Source organism: Triturus cristatus, chromosome 1_1 (genome assembly GCF_964204655.1).
Source record: "Triturus cristatus chromosome 1_1, aTriCri1.1, whole genome shotgun sequence".
Classification (NCBI taxonomy): domain Eukaryota; kingdom Metazoa; phylum Chordata; class Amphibia; order Caudata; family Salamandridae; genus Triturus; species Triturus cristatus.
The window spans coordinates 82,683,708-82,707,925 of NC_140579.1; the positions used below are offsets into that span (position 1 = coordinate 82,683,708).

Here is a 24,218-nt window from a genome sequence, read left to right on the forward strand (position 1 = left end):
GTTTTGGGCGGACTATCGCATGGTACCGCCATGTTGTGAATTCCACGTTGACACGGGGTTATTTTCCCGCAATAGGCTGCAATGTGTAAAGTTGCGTTCACGTTTGTTGGTTTTGTTTAGCACACGTTCTAGTGAATATACCCCGAGATGTACACAGAATAAAATCACTCCCAAAGAACCAATCTCTTGCAAGCTGAGGTGCCTCCGAGAGAAGAAGGAACTTGAAGCGAATCCAGACACGGGGGCTCAATGAATAGATGGGTCGTTGAACTACTCAGAGAAACTGTATTCCCTATGGACAAGCACAATAATTCCCTTCCAAATCTTGTTGCAATTGCCCCTGCTCAATGGGTTCCATGTTCCTTACAAAGCAGGGCTCCTGGGGCAGGAACCATCATTATTTTCATCTCCCTCCGCACATTCTTCTGAAGGCAAGGATCCTGGCTATTTTCCATCTTTCCAGAGCTGGTCATAGATCCTGTAAAAGCCACACAGGAAGTCCTTGGTCCCTGAATTGTAGGACTTGGCTGTCCCTTCTTCAATAGTGTTTACATATATAATATTAAAGTAAATTGACGATATTCGGAATATTTACTAGAGGCGGATGAGGCAAGGCATTTCTTAATCAAGAGTAAGCAGGGGGAAGCACTTCCTGTATGTAAACAGTTTCACAGAAAAGATCCAGGTGTTTTCAAAACACTGTGATGATGGGGTGACCATTTAAACCTGAGTCACCGTCACAACACATCCCTGGACTTATAAACTATAACACCTGAGCCTTCATATCACCAGTGGCATCACCATCTTGAATGAAGTCTCATAGGGACATATTTACAACAGAATGGAGAAGCGTGGCGTTAAACAAACATTGCTAGCTCCATGCTTCTCCTTCCTGAAAACACAGGGATGCGTTGTATTCACAAGAATACAGAGCACCCCAGCGATTCCCCCAGCACTGGCACTGAATTCAGTTACCTAGCACCAACGCAGACACCCTCGCACCTTAGTGCAAGGGTCTCTGCGTTGCGGGGAATGATAAACAATCATTCCAGGCATTTTGAAACTTCTATGTGTGCTGCTTAACATAGTACACATAGAAGTTTCAAAACATCATTTTTTTAATTGATTGTTTATGTGCAGGAAGGGACACCTTCCTGCACATAAACAATCTAAGGCCTTTTTCTTTTTCTATGTGTGCTGCACAACGCAGCACACATAGAAACAGCAAAAACGAGGAGAAATGAAACATTTCTCCTTGTGGCGCCTGCTTAAGACTCTGTTTCCCCTGGTCTTAATTTTGGTGCAGCCACTTATTTACGCCGCCCTTGTACATATGGGGCAGCGCCAAAATCAATGGGTGTTGTGGTGGAACGCCCACTGTAACTCCCTTTGCCCATCCCCTTTCATGCTAAGTATAGCGTGAAAGGGGGCTTATTTACAAGGCAGCGTTATGCCACATTAAGGTCTTGTAAATATGCCCCATACATTCCAAAGAAGCAAAGGCATCATGTCATCAGTGGCCCAGACCCAGTCATTGCTTCCTCACTGGCCTCATATCTTCCACTAAAGTCTCCGCCACCATATCATCTGTGACCCCTATCATCAATAGTGTCTCACTCACTGTCCCATCACTGGATTCATACACATCACAAAAGTATCCGTCAATTCATAAGAATTGAATAATTGATTAATACAGTGGTATTTTGAAATCCCATCTTTGAACCTATGAAATTGCACCCATGAGAGTTGTAAAGTGTACAGGTGTAGATAAATAAAATTCATACTCTTATGGTACTATGTTGCAATAAATGTTTTATTATCAACCAGTGTTCACAGCTGCTGTTTATGGTGGGCTGGACCTTAGCTCTGAAAAGGGTAAGACTGTGAAGTTCTACATAAGTTATGTTTCTTCAGGTCATGCTTCTTACACGTCTTCTTTTCGGCAACCAACTTCGAAGAGTACATCTCCTTACATCTTCTCAACAATTTCTTTGACCTTAGATGAAACAATTTTTCCATCCACCACCTCCTCGACAATGGTCTTTCTCTTGCGTTGTTTATCTTGCACTAAGATTGGAAAGTACACAAAGGGTTAATATTGTATTGTGCTTCATGACAAAGATGCATGTGCTACTGTTTGACACAGCATCATCAATGCATCATGAGAATGTAGCATTCAGTGCAGAAATATGGAATGATGGATATGTCTAGATTTAAGTTCACTGATGAGGCCCTATGGACATTATAAATGTATGGGTCTTTTACTTTCCATTTTAGATGGGACATGATCTATCAGGTCTTGACCTTGATGTGATTTATTTGATTTATTGTTCAGTTAATTAAAGCCATAACAATATTACAAACACTAATGATGTATCTTTGATGGAGGCAGATTCTTTAAATAGAGATGGTTCTCTCTTGTTATGTCATTTTTCGATGTAAACTTCAAAAGAATGGAATACCATCCCTGGGTATTTTCAGGGCTAAGAAGCATTGGTTACAGCAATTCCATACATCTATTTTTGATATCTCTTCAAATGTCTTGAAATCCCTCTATTTTCCAAAGGCTCTCTTGTTACATCTCTAGTTCTACCTGAGCTCTGCTCGTCCATCAGAGACTGTGGTTTGTTGAAACCCTTTACTATAAGAATTTCATCATTTAATTCATTTTCATAGCAGAGTTCACATACATGGAACGAGGAGCTTCATAATTTGTATAAACAACCCTTTGCAAGGTGAGTAAAAGATTATTTGTTCAAAATAGAGCAACAATGGTTAATTGGTTATATTGCTACCCTCCCACAGATATGTTTACATTTAAACCTTGTAAACATCATTATAAAACAAACCTGACTTCATATGCATGCCTTCATCGGTTCATTACTTCACAGAACTGATCTTTACAATGCTTTACAACAATCCAAAGGCTTTGGACCCAGTTTAATGTAGTGATATTCTACTCACATTACACTAATAAATGAGGTCCTAAAATAGGCAGATTATTGCATGAAGAGAGCCCTGGAATGCTGTGACAGCTATTAGGAACAGTCACCTATGTATTCCTTTTTTATCTCCTGCTTCCACTATTGATTCCTCTTCACATCAGAGGGTGAGCTTACCTCTAACTGCTTCTTCTAGTCTCAGTTTCTCCAGTTCCCAGCTTCTGTAAAAATACAGACAGTGCAACAGATTAAACAGCATGGAAACTCACAATTTAAGAAGGTATGCACTTCCATAAATGGCTACGGAAGTGCCTTTTAATTATATGATACATCATTGGTCTGTTTCTGGATTTTGAAGGACTGTGTCTTCTTTGCGATTTGTCTCAAAGCAGTGTTAGGCCTTTGTCACAAGTGACCATTTTATTCCTCTCAATTAAAGACTGCCTATTTGTGTTTTTGAAAGAGGAATGTCTCTATATACACAGAGCCTCTTTAGATTCAGTCACCAATTATATTTTTGTGTTCAAAAGGGTCACTGAAGGCTAACATCTAATCCCTCCACCTCAGTTTCTACTGTGCATATTTGTCAGCCATCTGAGAGTATAACATACTCCAAATCCTCCTCTACCAATAAGCCGACAATTCACTGACCTTTTCATTCAAGTACAAGGGACCATGTTCAGAAATACTACTCTGCTTACGTATTGAATGTATGTATGTGCATTCTAAGAATAAACCTAGCTAAAAAGCAACTGAGTGTTGTACAGAAGAGAAGTAAACATTATGAGTGACTAGTGATGCAGAAAACTGTATGCAATAGGAGGTTATTAGAGAAGTAATGAAGGTAGGGAGAGGAGCTTTTCGGTTGACAATAAAAAGAATAAGGTGTAGATGGTAGAGAGAGAGAGGGCATGGCAGGATGTGGAGTGAAGCAGCTAGGGGCAGTAGAGTGTATTACAGAAATATATCTTATGATGAGCTGTTGCTAGAAAAGATGAGTCTCCTGCTCTTTTTGAAAGTGGAGAAGAGATGAGGCTGTCCGGATCTGAACATTTCTTATAAACATAGATAACGTAGGTAGCAAGAGAAGGCTTCTCATCTTGTTTTTCCTTGTTGCTTGGTCTCAGCCGATCAGTGATATAACAATTATTCTTTATAATGTTCTTAAGAGCCCAGGACCTTGTCTGCGGCAAGGACTTCAGATGCTAGAACAATCTTCCTGGGTCAACCTGAATCTTACATGATCACAGTCCCCCAGTTTTTTCATAACTCTACACTTTTTTACATAGTGAGTTCATTCTATTGTGCATCCTCAGAATACCCAGAAGTGCAGATCTTGATGTATCTTTATTCAGGGCCTTATTTAGTCTTTGGAGTATGATATTTACTCCATCAGAGTGAAGGAGTAAAATACTCAGTCGCCTTTGACGGAGTACCCTTACTCTGAATATAGGGATGTCCATCGACCCAGCAGACATCTCTTGTCTAATTGACAGGATCTGCAGTCAGAACGGTTCCTGTCAATGTGTTCAAAGTTTACTGGAGGGTACTGTCAAACCTTTCACTTGTTTTTGATATTCCCAAAACAAAATCCCAATTTTTCCCATGGTGTGGTGGTCATTCAAACTTTTTTACTGTCCCTTTCTGCCACTTTTTTCACAGCTGTAATAGAAACTAAAAACTGGCCACTCTACCGCTCACTCAAAATCAGGCGGGCGGTGGAAAAGTCAATCTTCTGACGGCCATTACTTTGTTGGATTGTTGGAGGAATTTGTCAGCGATAGAAACAGAGTTGTCTGTGTCGCTGAAATACTTAAAGTCCGCCCAACTGTTGGGACAGAGTACCTGTTCTGCCGAATTCAAAACTATCCCCAAACTGTGGACTAGATTCCCGATAATAGTCTGCTATAACCTACTGTTTCCCATGTTTCTTCTTTAACTACCTTTTCCCTGCTGCTCAGACAGGATGAGTGCTGGTGTGCTTGGTGATGTTTGGAATGTTGAGTGTTTGATGATGTCATAGAATGCAGGGGTGCCTGGTGTGGTTTGGTTTGGAGTGATAGTTGGAGTGTGCAGTCTGAGCAGCAGGGAGGCTGCTCCTGGTGGGGAATTACATGGACTTTACCATTTTCCAGTTACCTTTATCTGAAGCTGTTACCTTATGAATAAATCAACTACTTGTTTTTACACGACCTGTCTACGAGACATTCTGCATTTTAACACTGGCGACGATTTGGAAGAACCTACGTGTGTGCCACTTCAATGGGTTATGATTTATCAAGCCTGAAGGAAAAGGAACTTCAAGAGAACTTACAAGCTGATATTTGAGGAAGGTGGTTTATAAGGACCTGCGTGTTATTGAAGGAAAACTGTACCGGAACTAAGGATCTGACTAAAGAAATTGAAACTTATGAACTAGAACCCCAAGGAAAAGGTAATACTACGGAAACGCCCTGGTCAGCCCCACTATTTTTTTTTCAACACATTTTATTAATGACTTCGACATTTATATAATGCAATGTTTATCCCACAGAGGCAGTCTTTTGTTTTTGAAAGAAAGTACATTATACATAGTACATTCAGCTTCCGTATGTGTCATTCTTTAAGAGATAAGAAAAAAGAAAATAAACTCGAGGTTAGTGATCGCCAGTTAAATCGTGAATATCACTACATTAGATTCTAGAAATAGAAAATGACAATACAAAACCGTTATAGTCCAATGAACCATTAAAAAAAACGAAAAAAAAAAACCTGTTTAACCATGCCCTTACCCTCCCTACTGGTCAGCCCCACTAGTGTGCTTTGTCAACAGGACAGCCTGCAACCTAGGGCGTTTGACTTTCTTCGACCAGTCTGCAAACAGTTACTGTGGCGATTACAGCCATCCTGCTGCCTTGGAAGTGTTACTCCTGCCCTGTTGTTCTTTCTACAGTCGTGAGGCAGGCTACCAGCAGCGGCCCGTGGTGGGAGTGTTTCCGGGAGCTAACGTGGGGCTGGGAGGGGCAGGGTAGGGGATATTAAACTATGGATTACGCGGATTACAGGTAACTAAATATATAAATAAATAAAAAAAATTGCTGCGCTTGCTGCATCTCATTTGGCCCCCTTACCGAGCTGCAGGGAGCCCCCTCAGCACAGTACTTAGGCCTGAGCGCTCCGGGTTAAATCCGGAACAGAGGACCCTCTGTGTACATTGCAGGGGGTCGCCTTAAACCTTCGTTATGCCACAATAGGAGGGCTTGTTGACTATTAAGAGAAATTGTGTATAATTGTGAGAAGACGTGGTCTTTTGGTAGGAGGTGTGGTCTGTTTGGTTGGTGTGGCGTATTAAAGAATTGTCTATTGGGAGGAGGTGAGAACTATTGTGAGAAGATGTGGTCCAATGAGAAAAAAAGCAGTCTTTTTGGAAGTAATCATGTTCTACCAAGCTAGATGTGGCCTGTAGGAAGGAGTCTCTACTGGATAGAGATATAGATTAAAAGGTGTGCTTGATGGTTCTAAGAGAAGATGTGTCTTCTTTTAAGAGGTGTTGTCTTTATTGAGAAGCTGTGTTTTATTACGAGAAGGTGTGATCTTTGGGAGGAGATGTATTCTATTGGAAGTGTTGGGGTCTATGAAGAGAAATCATAGTACATTAGGTGAATATGCCTTCTCTTGGGAGGGGATGGGATCTATTGAGAGAAGCTGTGGTCTTTGGTAAGATAGGTCTTCTACTGGGAAGAAATGATTCCTACAGGGAAGGGATGGGGTGTACTGGGAGGACAGGTGGTCCCCTGGGACCTGTGGGCTATCAGCATGAGCTGAACATCAGTGGGTTACATGTTTCTTGGTAAAAGGCTCTCCAAGAGCTGCTAGTGATGTGCAATCATGACATTTCCCAAAACATTCGACATAGGATGCCTTACGCGTCCTCTCCTTCCAGCAAGCGGCGGTACTCTGCGATCTCCATCTCCAGCCGTTGCTTGATGTTCAGCAGCATGCTGTAGTCGGTGCGCTGCTGTTCCATGTCTGACCGGATCTGGCTCAGCTGTGCCATGACGTTATTGATTTTGGCTTGTATCTCGGCGACCAGGGCGCCATAGCGAGCTTCCTTGTTTGCCAGTGAGCCCTCCCAGGCAACTTTCTAGCAGTCAAAGAAAAACAGCAGCAGAGATAACTCAATGTTTCTGATTGCAACAGAGATTGTGCTATGAATTATGAGATATTTTCAATAAAAAAGCTATCTCTAAAATAAGGCATATTTTAACATTTTCTATTGTAAATGAGTGCGCGCACAACTGTAGTTCTTCAAAGGTTGATTTGAAGTATTGCGTGCTCCTGGGGTATCACTCCCCAAACCTGAGTGTGAACATAGACAATCTCGAGTAGCATCCCCAAAATCGTGGGGTATGTCCCCCGGGCACAGCTTCTAATTCCTCAAGAGAGGATTACGAGTTCAATAAAGTTTTGTCTTAGTATTATGATTTCAGAAATTCACTTTTATTTCTTCATATTTTCATTAAGTGGAAATTGTACTTCATTTCCCACAATGCATCAACAATGCTCCATCTCGTTAATAACATTCAAATATCCCAATACATTTCGGCCATTGGCCTTCATCTGGGGAATATTGATGTCTGCAGGAGCGTGGTGATTCAAGTGTGTTCTGCATGGTCATGCGCAGTTCTCTCAAGCAGTACCCATATGGTGAGAAAGAGGAGGAGGGCAGCCCGGGGACGCCGCGGTAAACAGGTAAGTGGTTTTAACTTTTTTTAAAATTACTTGTAACTTAGATCTTAATAGGGGGTGGAGGCAGGCGGCGTAGCGGAGCTCCACAGAGTTTGTTTCCAACTTCGTGGCCCTCCGCGTAGCCCCGCTTCGCACACTACGCCCAGGGTTAGAAATAATATTGAGATAATATATACATTTTATTGCACCTTAAGAACTGAATTCGTTTTTAGACATTTAATAAACAGCTGTTATCATAAGTGAACCTGACGCTGTTCGTTTAGTTGACCATAGGTTGAGTTGGCTGCTTAGTTTCCTGATCTGAGATGAGTTCCTCTTCAAGCTGCTGCTTCCAGAGTAAAGACCTCCCAAAAGTGCTGAAGTTCGAAGGCATCGCAAGCAGTCTACGATACAGAGGCAAGCACCGTCTCGCGCACCCAAGCAAGCATCAAGAGTCTTGTCGCTGCACTAGTTTTCAGGGGCACAGACCTTGATTCAGACTACCCAATCGAAGTTGTAGGATTAGGCCCTTCACTACTTCAGACCTCAATGGAACACATGTAGCCCTCAACAGGGGGGGAGATACTGTCTCCCAGGGTCACATCTTACTACCCAATGCAGTCTTGTGCTTCATTGACTGGTGCGTGAACCGTCAGGCAGTGTGTTAAGCACCAACACATTTTACCTTCAGACATCTTGGGCAGGGATCTCCAAAGTCGGTCCTGGAGCGTCGGATCCATGCCAGATTTTTAGCATATACCCATTTATAGAAATGTAATTGTCTTACAAATCTGACACGGACCCGGCCCTCCAGGACCAACTTTGGAGAACCCTGATCCATACCACACAAGAAAGTAAAAGTCTACGCTGAGTGGAACTAGTCTCTCTCACCCATGAAACTTCACTCCTCATATAATGTACATTCCTATTTTTCTCCGATTGACTCTGACGTCACAGACTATCTTAAACCTGGCCTTTGCTGTGTATATTTGCACTGTGTTAATTAGTGGCGTAACGAAACTTGAGAGGGCCCCTACAAAGTGCACGGATGGGGCTCTCCCTCTCTGGCCCACCACTTACCACTTTTGCTGAGGGGCCCCCCCGCACCGTTGAGGCTGTGGGGGCTTATAGTACACCACTGGTCTTAATCCTTCTAAGTAGTTTAAGAGCTAGGTCTTCTAGGGAAACATCCCGCCGTACACGTTCTTGTTTTATTCGCTGTTCTACTGCTGAGCCGTGTATTTTGATCCACTAAGCCGCTCGCTATAGACACTGGCTTTATCATTTAACTAACACTTCCACCATATAGGATGGCCCCACGGCTAACTATAATCACACCTCTTATGAAGGAACACTTATAAAGCGCGTGGTTAACCAGCGGCATCCCAGCGCTATATAACAACTTGCCAGCCCTCTTACCCAAATATGTATTTCAGAAAAGTCTGCACTTCCTCTCTTTCCCACTTCCTCCTCCTAGCTTTCAATTCTGTGGTAAAATCTTCTATCACACTGTGTCTTGCTGTCTCTGTATCATGGCAGTGGAAAGGTATTCCAGCTATATAAAACTAAGAAAGAGTTTTTCACACATCAGATTAAGCTGGCGATTAATTCCACTAAGGAGCTTTATAACATAGTCACCAGACTCGCGCACCCACCCCCTGTCCCTTTAACACCGACTAGAGATTTCTGTGAGGAAATTGCCATTTCTTTTCAGAATAAAGTAGCTAAAATTTTTGAAACCTTTAAAAACCCGGTTAATACCACGCCAGGCTCAACGGCTTGTCTGGAGCTCATGTCCACTTTGGACATTTTTCCTCCTATAACATATGATGAGACCCTTAACCTTTTGGTTACTGCTAAATCTGGGTCTCCTTATGACCCTTGCCCTGTGGCAATAATTAAATTGGCTCCTGAACCCATAGCCTTGATACTGACTAACATCTATAATGCTATGTCTACTCTTGGCCACTTTCCTAAGCATTGGAAAACAGCCTCGGTGCTTCCTCTGCTTAAGAAACCTAATTTGGATATGAATGACCCAAACAATTTTCGCCCCATCTCGCGTCTTCCCCTTCCGGCTAAACTGGTGGAAAAACACTTGAATAACAAATTGAGTACCTTTTTGCGCGATACCAATGCCTTGGATCCCACCCAGTTTGGCTTTAGAGAAGGACACAGCACCGAGACTGCGCTCCTCAAATCAACGGATGAAATCCGGACAGGCTTGGATAAAGGTGGCAAGGCCGTACTGATCCTGCTCGATCTTTCCGCGGCCTTTGACACGGTCCATCACGGAGTTCTGATGGGCCGGTTGTCGGCCTGCGGAATACGGAAGAAAGCCTGGTCGCTTTTAGAGTCTTTTCTCTCCGATAGACGCCAGTCAGTGGCTCTGGGTGAGTTCGTCTCGAACCCCTTCACGCTCCCCTGTGGGGTCCCACAAGGTTCTTCCCTTAGCCCTACCCTTTTTAATGTTTATGTATCCCCTCTGGCCCCGTTAATTGAATCGTTCGGCTTTTGTCTGACATCTTACGCCGACGACACTCAAATCGTAATCTCCATGCTTCCTGGCCAGGAGAGGGCATCAGGGGAAAGACTACATGAATGTATGGGGGCGGTGGGTGAGTGGATGTCACAAAATTGTCTTAAGCTGAATGCAAGCAAGACGGAAGTGATGCTTTTTGGCAACAATGCCAATATCTGGTCCCCTAGTTGGTGGCCAGATTCCATGGGTACTCTTCCAGTACCCTCGAGAAAAGTAAAAAATCTGGGTGTAGTTTTGGACGATTGCCTTTCCATGCAAGCTCAGGTGAATGCGGTGGTCTCCTCCACCTCGTACATTCTCAGGAACCTGAGGAAAGTGCTTCCGCTTCTACCCATAGAATGTAAATCCAACGTAGTCACAGCGTTGATCTTGTCTCGCCTGGACTATTGCAATAGTCTCTATATGAATACGCAGGAAGGTAACCTTTATAAACTCCAGTTGCTACAGAACTCAGCAGCAAGGCTGCTCACAGGAACGTCTAGGTCTTCCTCTATTTCTGACGCCATAAGGAAACTTCATTGGCTACCTGTGAAAAAGCGCATTTTATTCAAAGCTTTGTTTAGTTTTCCGCGCTCTGCATGATTCAGGCTCTCTGCATCTAAGACAACAATTTCGCTGGTATGTTCCAGTAAGATCATTGCGCTCTCAGGGAGCAAAGCTTATCATCCTTCCCATCATAAGAAAAGCTAGATGGGGTGGGAGAAGTTTTGTGGCAGGAGCGGCCAGGGCCTGGAATCAGCTTCCTTTTGAGTTGAGGAACTCCAAGGATCTTCTTTCCTTTAGGAAAGCGCTCAAAACCTGGTTGTTTTGACTCTAATGTAGCAAGCGTTGGGAGAACTTCAGCAAGCGCCGGGACACCCTAGGGTAGCTGCGCGCTATATAAGTTCTAATAACATTAACATTAACATTAAAAACTACCAAACTACTATGTCCAACTGCCGCTCGCAGCAGTTGGACTTGTCTGGTGTTTGTGGATTGTTGAAGCACACGGGACTGCGAGGACCAGCAGCCCGGTTTCCAGCACAGCTGTGTCCTCTTCCCTGTGTCTCCGCCCTCTGCCTGCTGCTTAATACAGCTCCCAGCCCCCGCTTCCCGGGCGCCGCTCGCAGCAGTTGGACTTGTCTGGTGTTTGTGGATTGTTGAAGCACACGGGACTGCGAGGACCAGCAGCCCGGTTTCCAGCACAGCTGTGTCCTCTTCCCTGTGTCTCCGCCCTCTGCCTGCTGCTTAATACAGCTCCCAGCCCCCGCTTCCCGGGCGCCGCTCGCAGCAGTTGGACTTGTCTGGTGTTTGTGGATTGTTGAAGCACACGGGACTGCGAGGACCAGCAGCCCGGTTTCCAGCACAGCTGTGTCCTCTTCCCTGTGTCTCCGCCCTCTGCCTGCTGCTTAATACAGCTCCCAGCCCCCGCTTCCCGGGCGCCGCTCGCAGCAGTTGGACTTGTCTGGTGTTTGTGGATTGTTGAAGCACACGGGACTGCGAGAACCAGCAGCGCGGTTTCCAGCACAGCTGTGTCCTCTTCCCTGTGTCTCCGCCTGCTGCTTAATACTGCTCGCGGCCCCCGCTTCGCGGGAGCCGCTCGCAGCAGTTGGACTTGTCTGGTGTTTGTGGATTGTTGAAGCACACGGAACTGCGAGGACCAGCAGCCCGGTTTCCAGCACAGCTGTGTCCTCTTCCTTGTGTCTCCGCCCTCTGCCTGCTGCTTAATACTGCTCGTGGCCCCTGCTTCGCGGAAGCCGCTCGCAGCAGTTGGACTTGTCTGGTGTTTGTGGATTGTTGAAGCACACGGGACTGCGAGGACCAGCAGCCCGGTTTCCAGCACAGCTGTGTCCTCTTCCCTGTGTCTCCGCCCTCTGACTGCTGCTTAATACTGCTCGCGGCCCCCGCTTCGCGGGAGCCGCTCGCAGCAGTTGGACTTGTCTGGTGTTTGTGGATTGTTGAAGCACACAGGACTGTGAGGACTAGCAGCCCGGTTTCCAGCACAGCTGTGTCCTCTTCCCTGTGTCTCCGCCCACTGCCTACGGGTATTTATATCATCTCTTCCCCCACTTCTTTTGTTTGCTGCAAGTACGTATTCTATATTTTGCAGAGTCTAAGAACCAAGCGAGCGAACACTTCTCACTAGTATCACTATGGCTCGCAATTTGAGGAACAAAACTTCAGCTGCTAGAGGCCAATTAACAGGAACTTTGGACAACTTCATTACTAGGGTCAATTCAGTGATTGATCAGGGGATAACCCTTATGGAGCGACGAGTGTCGCAAGATATTGTTATGGCCAAACGCTCTTCAATGGGTCACTTTGCAGCTGCGCGCACACCGGAGCACGACGGCTGCACTAATCTGACTCTTGCCCAGGCATTTGTTCAAACCCCCCTCTCTTCGCAAGACAATGAGATTACAGTATCAATCCTGAGCTCAAAAACAACGGAGCCCTCAACGGATAATGATGCCCCTACTCTGGCCAGCTCCTCGGAGAACCTAGGAATCCGGAACCCTAGGGAAAGACACACAGGTGCTAAGCCAAAATCTAAGAGGAAGTATATAGCCACAGATTCATCTCGTACTAGGAATTTGAAATTGGTCAAAGGGTCGGGCGATAGCGTTGTAACGCCAGCCACCAATGGGTGCAATGTCCTCAGTGATTAGACTAGGCACGGCCCGTCAACATCAATCGTATCGAGCTCAGGGTCGAAGGAGGCAGATGTCGCTCAGCCCACCAGTGGAACCTTAACGACAGAGGATCTTTTGCTTACAAAACTGGGCGCCCTATGGAGATCTACACTTGGACCACTAGAAGAGAGACTTGGCCAAATTGAGTACCAGCTTTCTCAACTAGAACTTGCTTCACGTGGCATTCTGCCCGATACAAAGTCAACTGGTCCACGAGTGGATAATATTGTAACTAATCCTGTGCTCGTAGGAGCTAGATTAGATCATATTCAGCCCCAATTAGAGCTGCCCCACTCAAATGTCAATAAAGTCCTAACTCCAACTAGGGCAGATCCCACGCCCCTATTACCCCAACACTTAGCTAGGCAGACACCGGCTCAGGTGGGATCTCAGGGGGCCACTAGAATTGATTTACCGCCGGAAACTAGTCCATATCTGGTTGTACTGACGGGGATCCCTGAGATAACTAATCGAACCCAGGAATCGTTTGCATCACTAAAAAATAAAGTAACTCATTGGCTTAATATTAACAGACAATTACCCCTCCACATTACTAGTGAAATTCTGATGGTACGTAGGGTTTCTTGGGTGGGCCGCAGCCCCAAAACTATCACAGGTGACTGCGTGCTGATCAATTTCAGGGATCCCCGTACTGTGGAGCATATTTGTAGTTGGAGTCACAATATCAGTGAGTCAAACATCCATTCCCTTCCTCTGTCATTCTTCTATCCTGAATCACTAGATTGTGGAGGTGGATGGTCTTGGGTAACACATCCTGGAAGAAGAAAGTCAGAGAGGGGATGGCAGGGGCGATTAGTCGATCAGTGTAATGTACCCACGCATAACCAGTTTAGTAACTTGGAAATGGTGGATTGACTACGGCACACTAAGTTGAACACCACCTGCCCCATCCTACATAGGAGTTTTTCAAACTCAGATGGAATACCAGAGCTCTTTATCACTGGTTCATTTACCATGTCCAAGGATCTTGCTATCCAATTTGCAGGCGTCCAACATGTTGCTGGCATCCGAGGTACCGTGGAGTAAAGTGTTGCCTTCCATAGTACAGACCCCAGAACTGAATATCCTGGGAGAAGCACATGTGGGCAGCAATGCAATTGGTAGTGATGTAACTGGTAGTGATCCAATCGTTAATAATGTTATTCGTCTGAAGCCTCTAAAAATGTTATCATGGAACGTGGTAGGTCTGACGCATAAATTACACTGTACAGAGTGGGGGGCCCTGGTGGACCAACACGATGTATGTCTTTTCCAGGAGACCTGGGCCAGGGAAGAACATTTCAGTGTGGGATTTGCCACATACCATGTTCTTGCTAGGTGGGGAGGGAAAGGAAGACCCTCGGGCGGTCTCACTATTTGGGTCACACTCCATCTGGGTTGTACGGTGGAGAATCTGCTTACATACTCCGATAATGTTCAATGTATAATCATCAAATGACCCAATTCTTTCAAGTTAGCCATTGTGAACATGTATTCACGCCCTGTAAGTCTGGCCTCTGAGTCGCCTACTATAGATGTACCATCTAATTTTCTTAGCTCACTGTTGGGCGACTGCCACCTCTTGGTAGCCGGTGATGTGAATTGCCACTATGAGCCTCTCCTGGGAATCAACGAAGGGGCTCTCATGGGAGAGGACGACTATTGGGCTATTCCACTTTGCCAATCCCCCCGCCCAAAGATATGGTCCCCGTTGGTGACTCAGATCTTGGCCCTTACTATAAATAACTCCTTAAGGGCTTGCAACGGGCGTACACCGTCCGACATTCCGTCGATCTGTACCTTTAACAAGAGGGGCCAAGAATCACGCCTGGACTATATTATGGTCAAAACAAGGTTGTGGTCTAGAGTTGTTGACTTCAGGGTAATCCCAAGGTCAGATAGCGATCACAACGCATTATGCTTGAAAATGAAACCCTTAGGTCCAACTGAAATTTCAAGGTTGGACCTGAACGACCCAGATGAAGGGCTGTTGCTCTCTAATAACAGACGTAGGGTAAAATGGGGTAAACTATTGCAATCACGAGATGATTTAGGCAAACTATATGATATTGTCCTCCTTAGACTAATGGAGGTCGTGGTCCTAATCACTCAAGTCCCTATCCCAGATTATAACGAAAAGCTAAGGTCTATTCATTCGGCCTTAGTTTCCAATCTAGCTGAAGTTTTTAATCCCCTGGCTTCAGCAAAGAGGAAAAGAACACCAGCTGCGTCCTGGTACAACTCCACTTGCAGGAAGGCTAAGTCGGAGTTGATTTTGGCAGTTAAATCGGCAACATGCAAATCCCAGCTCAGGGACTTGCGATCGCATTATAAGGGGGTAATGGCCAATGCAAGAAAAGACTGGGACATGGACAGGTGGTCCAACCTAACCACTGCTCTGGAAGCTAGGGACGCCCGTAGATTCTGGTCATTAGTTAGTACAGGCTCGGGGGAACTCAGATCAGCAATAGAACCTAACATTGCTCCAACGGGATGGGAAGCACACTTTGAAGCCCTATATTCAGACAATCAGCCAATGGATGTTGTGTTGGCATCTTTAGTTTCATCCACTTGCCCAGAGGCACTAGAATTCTCCCTGGAGGAGGTAACTCGTGTGATTGGCAAACTTGCTGTGGGTAAGGCTCCGGGGCTGGACAAACTCCCGGGGGACTTATTCAGGCACCAACCAGGGATTTGGGGCCCTTATTTTTTCATCCTCTTTAACGCAATCCTTAGAGGCATGCAAGTCCCAGATACTTGGCTGGGATCAGAGATTGTCCCGATTTTTAAGAAGGGCTCTCCCCTGCTCCCAGCCAATTGCAGGCCTATTAGCCACAATAATGTCCCGCAAAAAATGTTTGCACGGTTGGTCCTGGATCGTTTGCTGGCGTGGACAGAGGAAAATGATATTCTAACTCCTCTCCAAGCAGGGTTCAGGAGGAACACGTCCACCATGGACCAGATCTTTCGCCTGATACTATTATACTGGAAAACGGCAAAGATTGAGGGTCTCAGCCTCTACATGGTGTTCGTGGACCTCCGGTCCGCATTTGACCTAGTCCCACGGGACAAACTTTGGGGGGTCCTCAACAATCTTGGTGTTCCGCAACAAATTCTGCAGGTACTGATGAAACTACACGAGGGGAACTTTGCCCAGGTTAGATGCGGTAGGAATGGGGCATTGTCATCAAGGTTCCTGGTTGGCAGAGGCGTGAGACAGGGTTGTGTCTTGGCACCAACCCTGTTCTCCCTCTATGTCAATGGTGTAATTGCTCATCTGGAAAATTTACCAAACAATGACGCCCCAAGGTAGGCAGGTAGGAGGGTTCCGGCGATCATGTTCGCCGATGATACGCTCCTCCTCTCTAAGTCCCCCATGGGAATCCAACGTATACTGAATGGCTTTGAAGATTACTGTCGAAGTCGTGGTCTGGACATAAATGTCAATAAAACAAAATTCATGATATTTAATCCTCCGGTTTCCACCCGTGCTAGTCCGACCCTAGGAGGCAAAAGGCTGGAAAGGGTTACGACATTTCAATATTTGGGGGTTACTCTTGAAGAGAATCTCTCCTGGGGTCCGCAACAGGTCAAATCACAACTGAAATTGTCACAGCTGGCGGGGGGTATCCTTAAGGTCTCAAACTCATCGACATACAAGCCAGTGAGCCCAGCCCTGGAGATTTATAAGACCCAAGCAAGGGCTACAGCCCCCTATGGTGGGGAGTTGTGGGGGCATTTAAGTGGTTCAGCCATTGTGAAAATTGAAACTAAATTTATTAGGCAGCTGCTGACACACCCTCAGGGCACTCCGCTCCTCTCCCTCAGGTTAGATCTGGGACTAGGACCAATAGAAGACGAGCTAGCACTAAAGCCCTTAAGGTTTTGGTGCAGGCTATGGGCAACATCAGATTTGTCATATTACAGGCAAGAGCTCAAGCAGATATTAACTTATAGTAGCTCTGGGAAAATCCCCTGGTTGGCATTTATTAAACATGAATTCTTAAGATTGGGATTATCGCCCTTATGGGATAGTCCGGAAAGCTCCTGTTGCCAAGTCACGCGTAAGTCGCTTACTCGGATTTTTAAGGAAAAACACTTGAATTCCATTATTTGTGCTTCTAATACTGGTACCCTGACTAAATTATTTCTAACTGTTAAAAATGTCTATTTCTTTGAGACTTTCATAGATATTGTTTTTCTGCTCCAGGCAAGGAAACTCTTTTTACAATGGAGATATGGCACTTTAACTTTAAAAGCCTTTACTAGCAACTGGTCAGTTACAGCCAATAAGTCCTGCCCCGGGTGTAGTTGTGATGTAGAGGATGAACTTCATGTTCTCTTCTTCTCCCTGCATACATCAAATCCAGGAGGCACTGGCTGGTTCCCCTTTGTAAAAACCTTGGCTTTAAAAACTGTTTATCTGCTTTTAGAATTCTCAAGTCCGACTCATCAAGTCCCATTGTTTTTGCACTTTCCAAGTTCTTGCTAGCTATGTGGTCGAAGCGGCGCTAATTAATTGACATTGAATGTTAATGATTAAATACACCTATATTTATCTTTTTATAAAGACGTTCAATGTTCCTATGAAATTTATCCTTCAAAATGTAAATGGTTTTTAACCATGTTTTTATTATGTTTTATCTTGTACTCTTTTATGGCCAACATGGCCGAAATAAAGAACCTTTGAATTGAATTGACTATGTCTCTTGTTGCCTACCACCTCTCAGGACTTCAAGCCTTCTGACTACCAGGCCACAAGGTTTTTATTTTTTTTGAGAAACACAAGTGATATGCAGTTCCTAAAGTGCTAGTGTGGTGCATAGGGTCACTAGCCCTATTGGATCATTACATCCAGGCGGGGCTCACTATTTTTTGCTAGGCTCGTGCTCCCTGGGAATAAATACATTTGTTAGGGATGCTCTAGACCTATTTTATCATCACACTCACCACACTACCTAGCCCACACCCCTGCACTCACTCTACTGCTTCATCACCAAAAGATCTCCGCCAAAGAGCCTCTTCGCAGGTGCATTGCAGCGCCGACCTGACGAGGAGCAGGCCAAATGATGAAGCACAACATCCTTTGGGGTGTGTGAGGGCACTCTTTAGAAAGACCTGCCTTCCCCCTGCATCATTAGGAACTGTATATTCCTGGTGTTTCTCAATACTACTACGGAGCATTAATGCACGACCTGCTTTAAGAAGCTCCTGGTTCCTCTTGTTCAAGACACAAGGGTTTTATCACAGGAGACGCCCTGACAACAGCTGACTTGGGAGACATGTTGAGTAGAAGGCACTTTTATATATTCCAACATTTGGGAATGTTCAAAGGGAGAGTTTCAACATTTGGGAATGTTCAAAGGGAGAGCTTCATGAAGAAAAAATAGGATTCTGTCTGCCAATTGGAATGCACTGGAATTATTGAGATTTTAGTTTAGAGAACGGTGTACAAAGGAGAGAAAGATGTTCAACAATCTCCCTGTCCTGGTCCCTTTGAAGATGGAAAGGCAAAACAGTCAGGAGCCCTTTGCAGTTGACCTAATTTCTTGTGTTTCATATAATAAGGAAGTTGACATCTTCCTGTCTGGGCGTACTTCCGGTCTAGCAAATCCATTTCAGCCTTTCAACTTCCCATAAAATGAGTCTCCTCAAATCAGTAAATGTACCTTCACCTACGCGGAAACAGACAATTATGGTAGTGGTGCACGTGTTTTGCAAATAGAACTTGCAGAGTTAAGACAAACCCAATGTTGCATAGTCCCTGCTCTCGCTCTCTCCCCATGGCATCCTTCCCTCATACGTGTACCTCTTTCTTTCCTCCTCTCACTTCCTTTCAACACTACTCCACTCATTCTTCTCTCACTCACTAAGTCTCTCTTCACTCTCTCGATCTCGTCCCTTTTCCCAACTTCCCTCCTACTCCTTCACTTACATAATAACATCTTGAAGAGAATCTTGGTTGGTGGAAAAACACTGTACAAAAACCCAAAATATGGTTACAGGCCGTTGAGCAGCAACTCTCCTCCATCACAATCTTGCATTTATCTTGCTTCTAAAATGGTAACTGTCCTAAACTTAAATTAGCCTCCATTGAACCTCCATTTTAGATGTCTCTCATCTACTCATTTCTGTCTCTGTGGTTGCCAATATTGTTTGATCATTCAAATCCATTCAGATCATTAAAATCAAAGTCCAACTTTAGAAGCCAAGGGAATACCCCTCTGCTTTCAGAATATGTGAATTTGACACTACTATGAGGTTTGTGTTTGGGATTTCTAGGTAGGGAGAAAGAAATATTCATAATTTTCTTTCCTGTACCATGTTCTTTCTTTGGTGACGCCTCCCAACTGAGGACATTCAGGGGCAGCCATCTCTGGTCTATACTTGTTGAGGGGGCTTCAGTGTCCTCGCAATGTGAGCCCAGGATCAGCCTGTGTAGCACTTACCATGCTGAGCTGGGACTGCAGCTCAATCTCCAGTCCCTGAACCTTTCGTGTCAAGTTGGTGATCTCGATCTTCTTGATGCTCAGTTCTTCACTGCTAACGGTGACCTCAATCATCAGCTTCTCGCTCTGAAACAGGTTTACAGTACAAGAGATAAGGCGGCTGCCTTAGGTGGTGCACCAATATAGCAAGCCTCATCCAACAGTGAATAGGAAACACGGTGAGTGCCATCCACCGGGAAGTACAGTAATATGGGGCTTGAGACTCTCACTAGTGAGTAGCCATGATTAACAAGTTATGATTAATTGATTGATTGAATATTGCAAGCCTCTTCCAACAGCCAATAGGAAGCTGGCAAAAAAGCAAGCCTCTTATATCAGCCAACAGGCAACAAAGGCACTCAGCATTGCCATGCCAGTAACCAACAAAAAGCAAAGCAATATTGGAAGCCTCAGAAGGAAACATGGCAAGTGTCATACATTAGAAAACATAACAACACAGCAGTATCCATCCATTAGGAACATAAAATGACTAGATCACGTTAAACTAAAGTAGGAATGGAGATCAAAGATTTTCTCTTCAGCAATCAAAACTGTTGCAAAAACATTAATGGGATTTTAAAGGACGTAAAAGCACATTTTCTCCATTCAACATCTTTAGGTAATTTTTCTACTATCATCACTCATCCGGATGGTTTAAAAAATAGGAGGACAATACATGAAAAGGCAGGATTATTAACAACTTGTGTGCAATGGCCCATGATTTGTATCAACTAAGCATCTACTTTACCATAGGAAATTGGGGTCCTTGGGTGAAACCAGAAGGAAGGATCAATAATAAACACAGATATCTGCTTCTGGTCAAATCAATTTATTTCCCTCTGATTTCCTTGTCTGTCATAACTGTGTCTTTAGCAACATGGTAAGGAGCACTCCGAAAAAACTAGATGTGAATATTACTTTACATTCAAAATAAGGCGTTACCTCTTCATGAAAGCGTCGTCTGGCCTCCTCTCGATTCTTTTCAGCAAGGCCATCATATTGTGCTCTCATGTCGGCCATCATCTTACCCAGGTCAACAGAGGGTGCAGCGTCAACCTCAACGCTGACTGAGCCACCAAGCTGCTTACTGATTTCCTCTACTTCCTGTAAAGAAAAGCAAAATACACTGTTTACATGAGCTGGCAAATCGTGGCACTTCTTACTTTTCACAATGGCCCAGATGTCCTTTACGATCAGGAGAATCTTGGATATTTGTTATCACCCACTTAACTTAATCAGGTTCTAATCATTGAATTATTGTTCCAAAGTTTGTCTGTATGCTCTTGGACATTGCTTGGCTGGAATTGCTATTGTTGAATTGCTGTTTTGAATTGCTTGGGGTGAATTGCTATTGTTCAATTGTTTGAGTTGAATTTCTTTGGTTAAATTCCTATTGTTAAATTGCTTGGTTAGAATTGCTTGGGTTGAATTGCTTTACTTGAATTGCTATTGTTGAATTGTTTGAGTTGAATTGCTTGGGGTGAATTGCTATTGTTGAATTGCTTGGGTTGAATTGCTATTGTTAAATTGCCTGTTTAGAATTGCTTGGGTTGAATTGCTTGGGTTGCATTGCTATTGTTGGATAGCTTAGCTTGAATTGCTAGTGTTGATTTGCTTGGCTTGAATTGCTTGGGGTGAATTGCTATTGTTGAATTGCTTCGGTTGAATTGCTATTGTTAAATTGCCTGGTTAGAATTGCTTGGGTTGAATTGCTTGGGTTGCATTGCTATTGTTGGATAGCTTGGCTTGAATTGCTAGTGTTGATTTGCTTGGGTTAAATTGCTAGTGTTGAATTGCCTGGCCTGAACTGCGTGGGTTGACTAATCATAAATTAGTTATTGAGATGCATGATGTGAGTGTGTTTTCAGTAGCCAAACAGCTGACCCATTAACAAATCTGCAATAGTCTGGTCATCGCATGCCTGCTGCATGGTCACTAACTGGCAGAAGACTTAAAAGGTACATATCTCTATCGCCTCTTTTCTAGACGGTAAATATGTTGGTGATACAGGAGAAAATATCTTCCAATCGCCATGATTCAATTTTATTTCACAATAAAAAAGTGAAAATTGTCTTACAGCGCTGTGGTTCTTCTTGAGGTAAACCAGCTCCTCTTGCAGCTGCTCAAACTGCAGCTCCAGACCAGCTCTCTTCATCGTCAGGTCATCCAGGAGTCTACGCAGCCTGGCAATGTCTACTTCCACGTTCTGTCGGAGAGAGAGCTCTGCTTCAAACCTACAGGAAGATGGAGATGTTTAATTAGAGTCACTATTTGTGACGTGTTGGATGAATGATAAGTGACTAGGGCTTTCTACTTATCTGTTGAAATATTCCACTCATGAAATGTTGCCCATTTGCCGCCAAAATGATATAATACACAAGCCCACGTTAGTTTGTAAGGATACATCATATTTCTCACATGGGGTCTTATGGGTGTGGAGACTTACATTGAGGTGTTATTGGTTTTGGGGCACACAAGTTTTGGGATTTTGTTAAATATAGTGAATTATGCTTGAGGTTCATGTGTTGGACTTAGAGAATACAAATCTGATAAACATCAAGCTGTCAAATATGGTCTTTTTTTTTAGCAGCATAATATTGATTTATTTTCAAACCTAACCATAGTGAAGCAAACTATGGACTTTTAAGCTCAATCAAGGAGCCATCTCTTATAAAGGTATCATTTATTTTTATCTTTATCATGCATTGAAAACATCAGGGGATGTCATTGCCTGCTTTGGGAGGGATGGGGTTACATAGGAATACATCTGATGCAGAAGTTATGTCGAATGTGATGCGGGATCTGACAATGAAAGGTGGTACTGCAGGTCTACTTGATGCCTCGCTGGCAGGTGTGGGAGTTGATTCGTAGGTTGGATATGACCAGAAAGACAAGGATGCATTCCAGGTCTAATCCTCCATTAGATTGCAAATTTGTAAGGAGGTAGTAACACACTGTTGTAAACCAGTACACAAAAGAGATGGGCAAAGTTGCGATGTCGGCTGACTCAGAAACCATCATAGTATAAACAAAATTGCAAGTTTTAGTGACTGAAATGTTTGCAGAATTTACAAACAAGAGGAGACAGTTTGAGCTGCTCTTTGCGATTGACCAAGCTCATTGCACCTGCTGGGAAGGGTCACGAAAAGCTTCAAGAGAATGCCGATGTGAAGCAATCCTTGACCCTTCTGGCCGCCCACATGAAACACTTTCAAAGTAGCCCCATTCTCAAAAGCCCATGTACCTAAGGGTCAAACTCACCAGACATAAATTACCTATGTCTTGAGGTTCTATCCTTCATGGATAGGATATACAGTGTCAGGAAATCGCACTTTATTCGGACAGCTCAAGGCAGACTTCACCTTGGGTGAAATCAGCCAAAATCAGACATTTTCGCCAGTTTTCATGAATAACAACGTTTTGTGACTTTGCTAGACACTGTGGCGGAAAATGAAACTTCACCTTCTGCGGGTACACAGGTCCTCTGGTCTTCACGTTTGTGTATGAGACTGACCACCAGTCTTGGGCATTTCATTAGTCAACATTGTATACAGATGTGAGGGCTTGCTATATCAAGGAACTAGGCGGAGTGATGTACCAGCATGGCAAAGAGCCATACAACTAAAGACTAATGTAAGAAGAGCTGTTGCGGAATTTGTGGTTTTATGTATTAGATATTAAAGGACTCATTCCAGAGTGGGCGGTCATGTACAAGAAGGGATCTGACTCTAAGTCTTTGTGACTGGTTGATGAGTTTGTTTTATGTGGCTGATCTAAGATGTCTGGTTGGCAGATAGCATTGAAAGCACTTAGATAGGGAAGGCCCGCAAATACAGTGTATGATTCTAAATATTGATTAGCACATTCTGATCAGTGTTGTCAATCCCTTCTAAGAGGTCGAACATAGTTTTAAGCCACTGTGGGCTTGCCCATGATCTGGAGATGAAAATTCTTCTCACAGAGGAATGCTCTTATTTCATTGTAAGATGTGGTTTTGCATCCATATCGCAGTTGAAATCCTGGTCAACATTTATTTTTTGGGTTCAAGAGGTTCATGCATGGATTCTTCGTATGCTGGCTAGCATTGCTGTCTTTCCTTGTGGGAAGATGCATGGTGTGGAATAAGTGATGGTGTGATTGCTCTGTTAGTGCTGTGCTTGTCACAGAGGAAGTACATATGGTTGAGTTGGTATGAGTTGTACTTTTTCAACTTAACGAAAGCCGCTGTAGATCTTTGGAGGAACTACCTGCATTTGTTACCCAGGTGCCAAAGTGTGCTTTGTTTGATGTGGTATGGAAGTACCTCTTTGCCTGCTTTTCTGACTCTTGGCTTCCTACATGAGTAATACAGGTGCAAGGGTTTCAGGGTGCTATTGTTTGAGGGCTATTAGAAGTTCTGTATTCATATAGGCACAGTCATAAAGGGCTGCATGAACTGTGAGTACTGATGTGCAATTGTATGGGTTCCAAGCTTAGATCAGCTTCAATTGTCAAGGTGACAACTGCATTGTCAAGCCAACAGAGGGATTGTGTGTCAGAAATTTTGAGTCCTGGGATTATTGGGAAAGTGAGGCTGACACTATAGCCCTGGGTGACTGTGAATTGCCTCACTATTTGGGTAACACACATGTTTATTCATGTTAACAGCGATTACTTTACAAGGGTCTTAAAAAGACCATATTTACAGATGCTAAGGTTGCTCATCATGGATGAACGCTTAAAGAGATGGGAGGTGTAAAAGAATAGGTCTAGGGTTCTCCCCAAAAAAGATGGTTGATTCTTTTTAAGTAGAGGGAGTGAGAAAATTCACATTTAATGTCTCAGATTTTGTTGCCCTTATGGAACTGAAATTATTGGCCTATTTTGA

General features: G+C 44.1%; 1 protein-coding gene across 1 annotated transcript in view; it reads right to left on the reverse strand.

Annotated features, from left to right (window-relative positions):
- Positions 1-1,795: 1,795 nt before the first annotated feature.
- LOC146869516 (keratin, type I cytoskeletal 19-like) overlaps positions 1,796-24,218 on the reverse strand; it is a 47,108-nt gene continuing 24,685 nt past the window's right edge. The window contains exons 3-8 of the mRNA XM_085654125.1: positions 21,429-21,585; positions 20,294-20,455; positions 19,313-19,438; positions 6,848-7,065; positions 3,120-3,163; positions 1,796-2,067 (exon numbers count right to left, since the gene is read on the reverse strand). Coding sequence (XP_085510251.1) covers positions 1,970-2,067; positions 3,120-3,163; positions 6,848-7,065; positions 19,313-19,438; positions 20,294-20,455; positions 21,429-21,585 — 805 coding nt within the window. The 3' untranslated portion in view covers positions 1,796-1,969. The remainder of the gene's footprint in view (positions 2,068-3,119; positions 3,164-6,847; positions 7,066-19,312; positions 19,439-20,293; positions 20,456-21,428; positions 21,586-24,218) is intronic.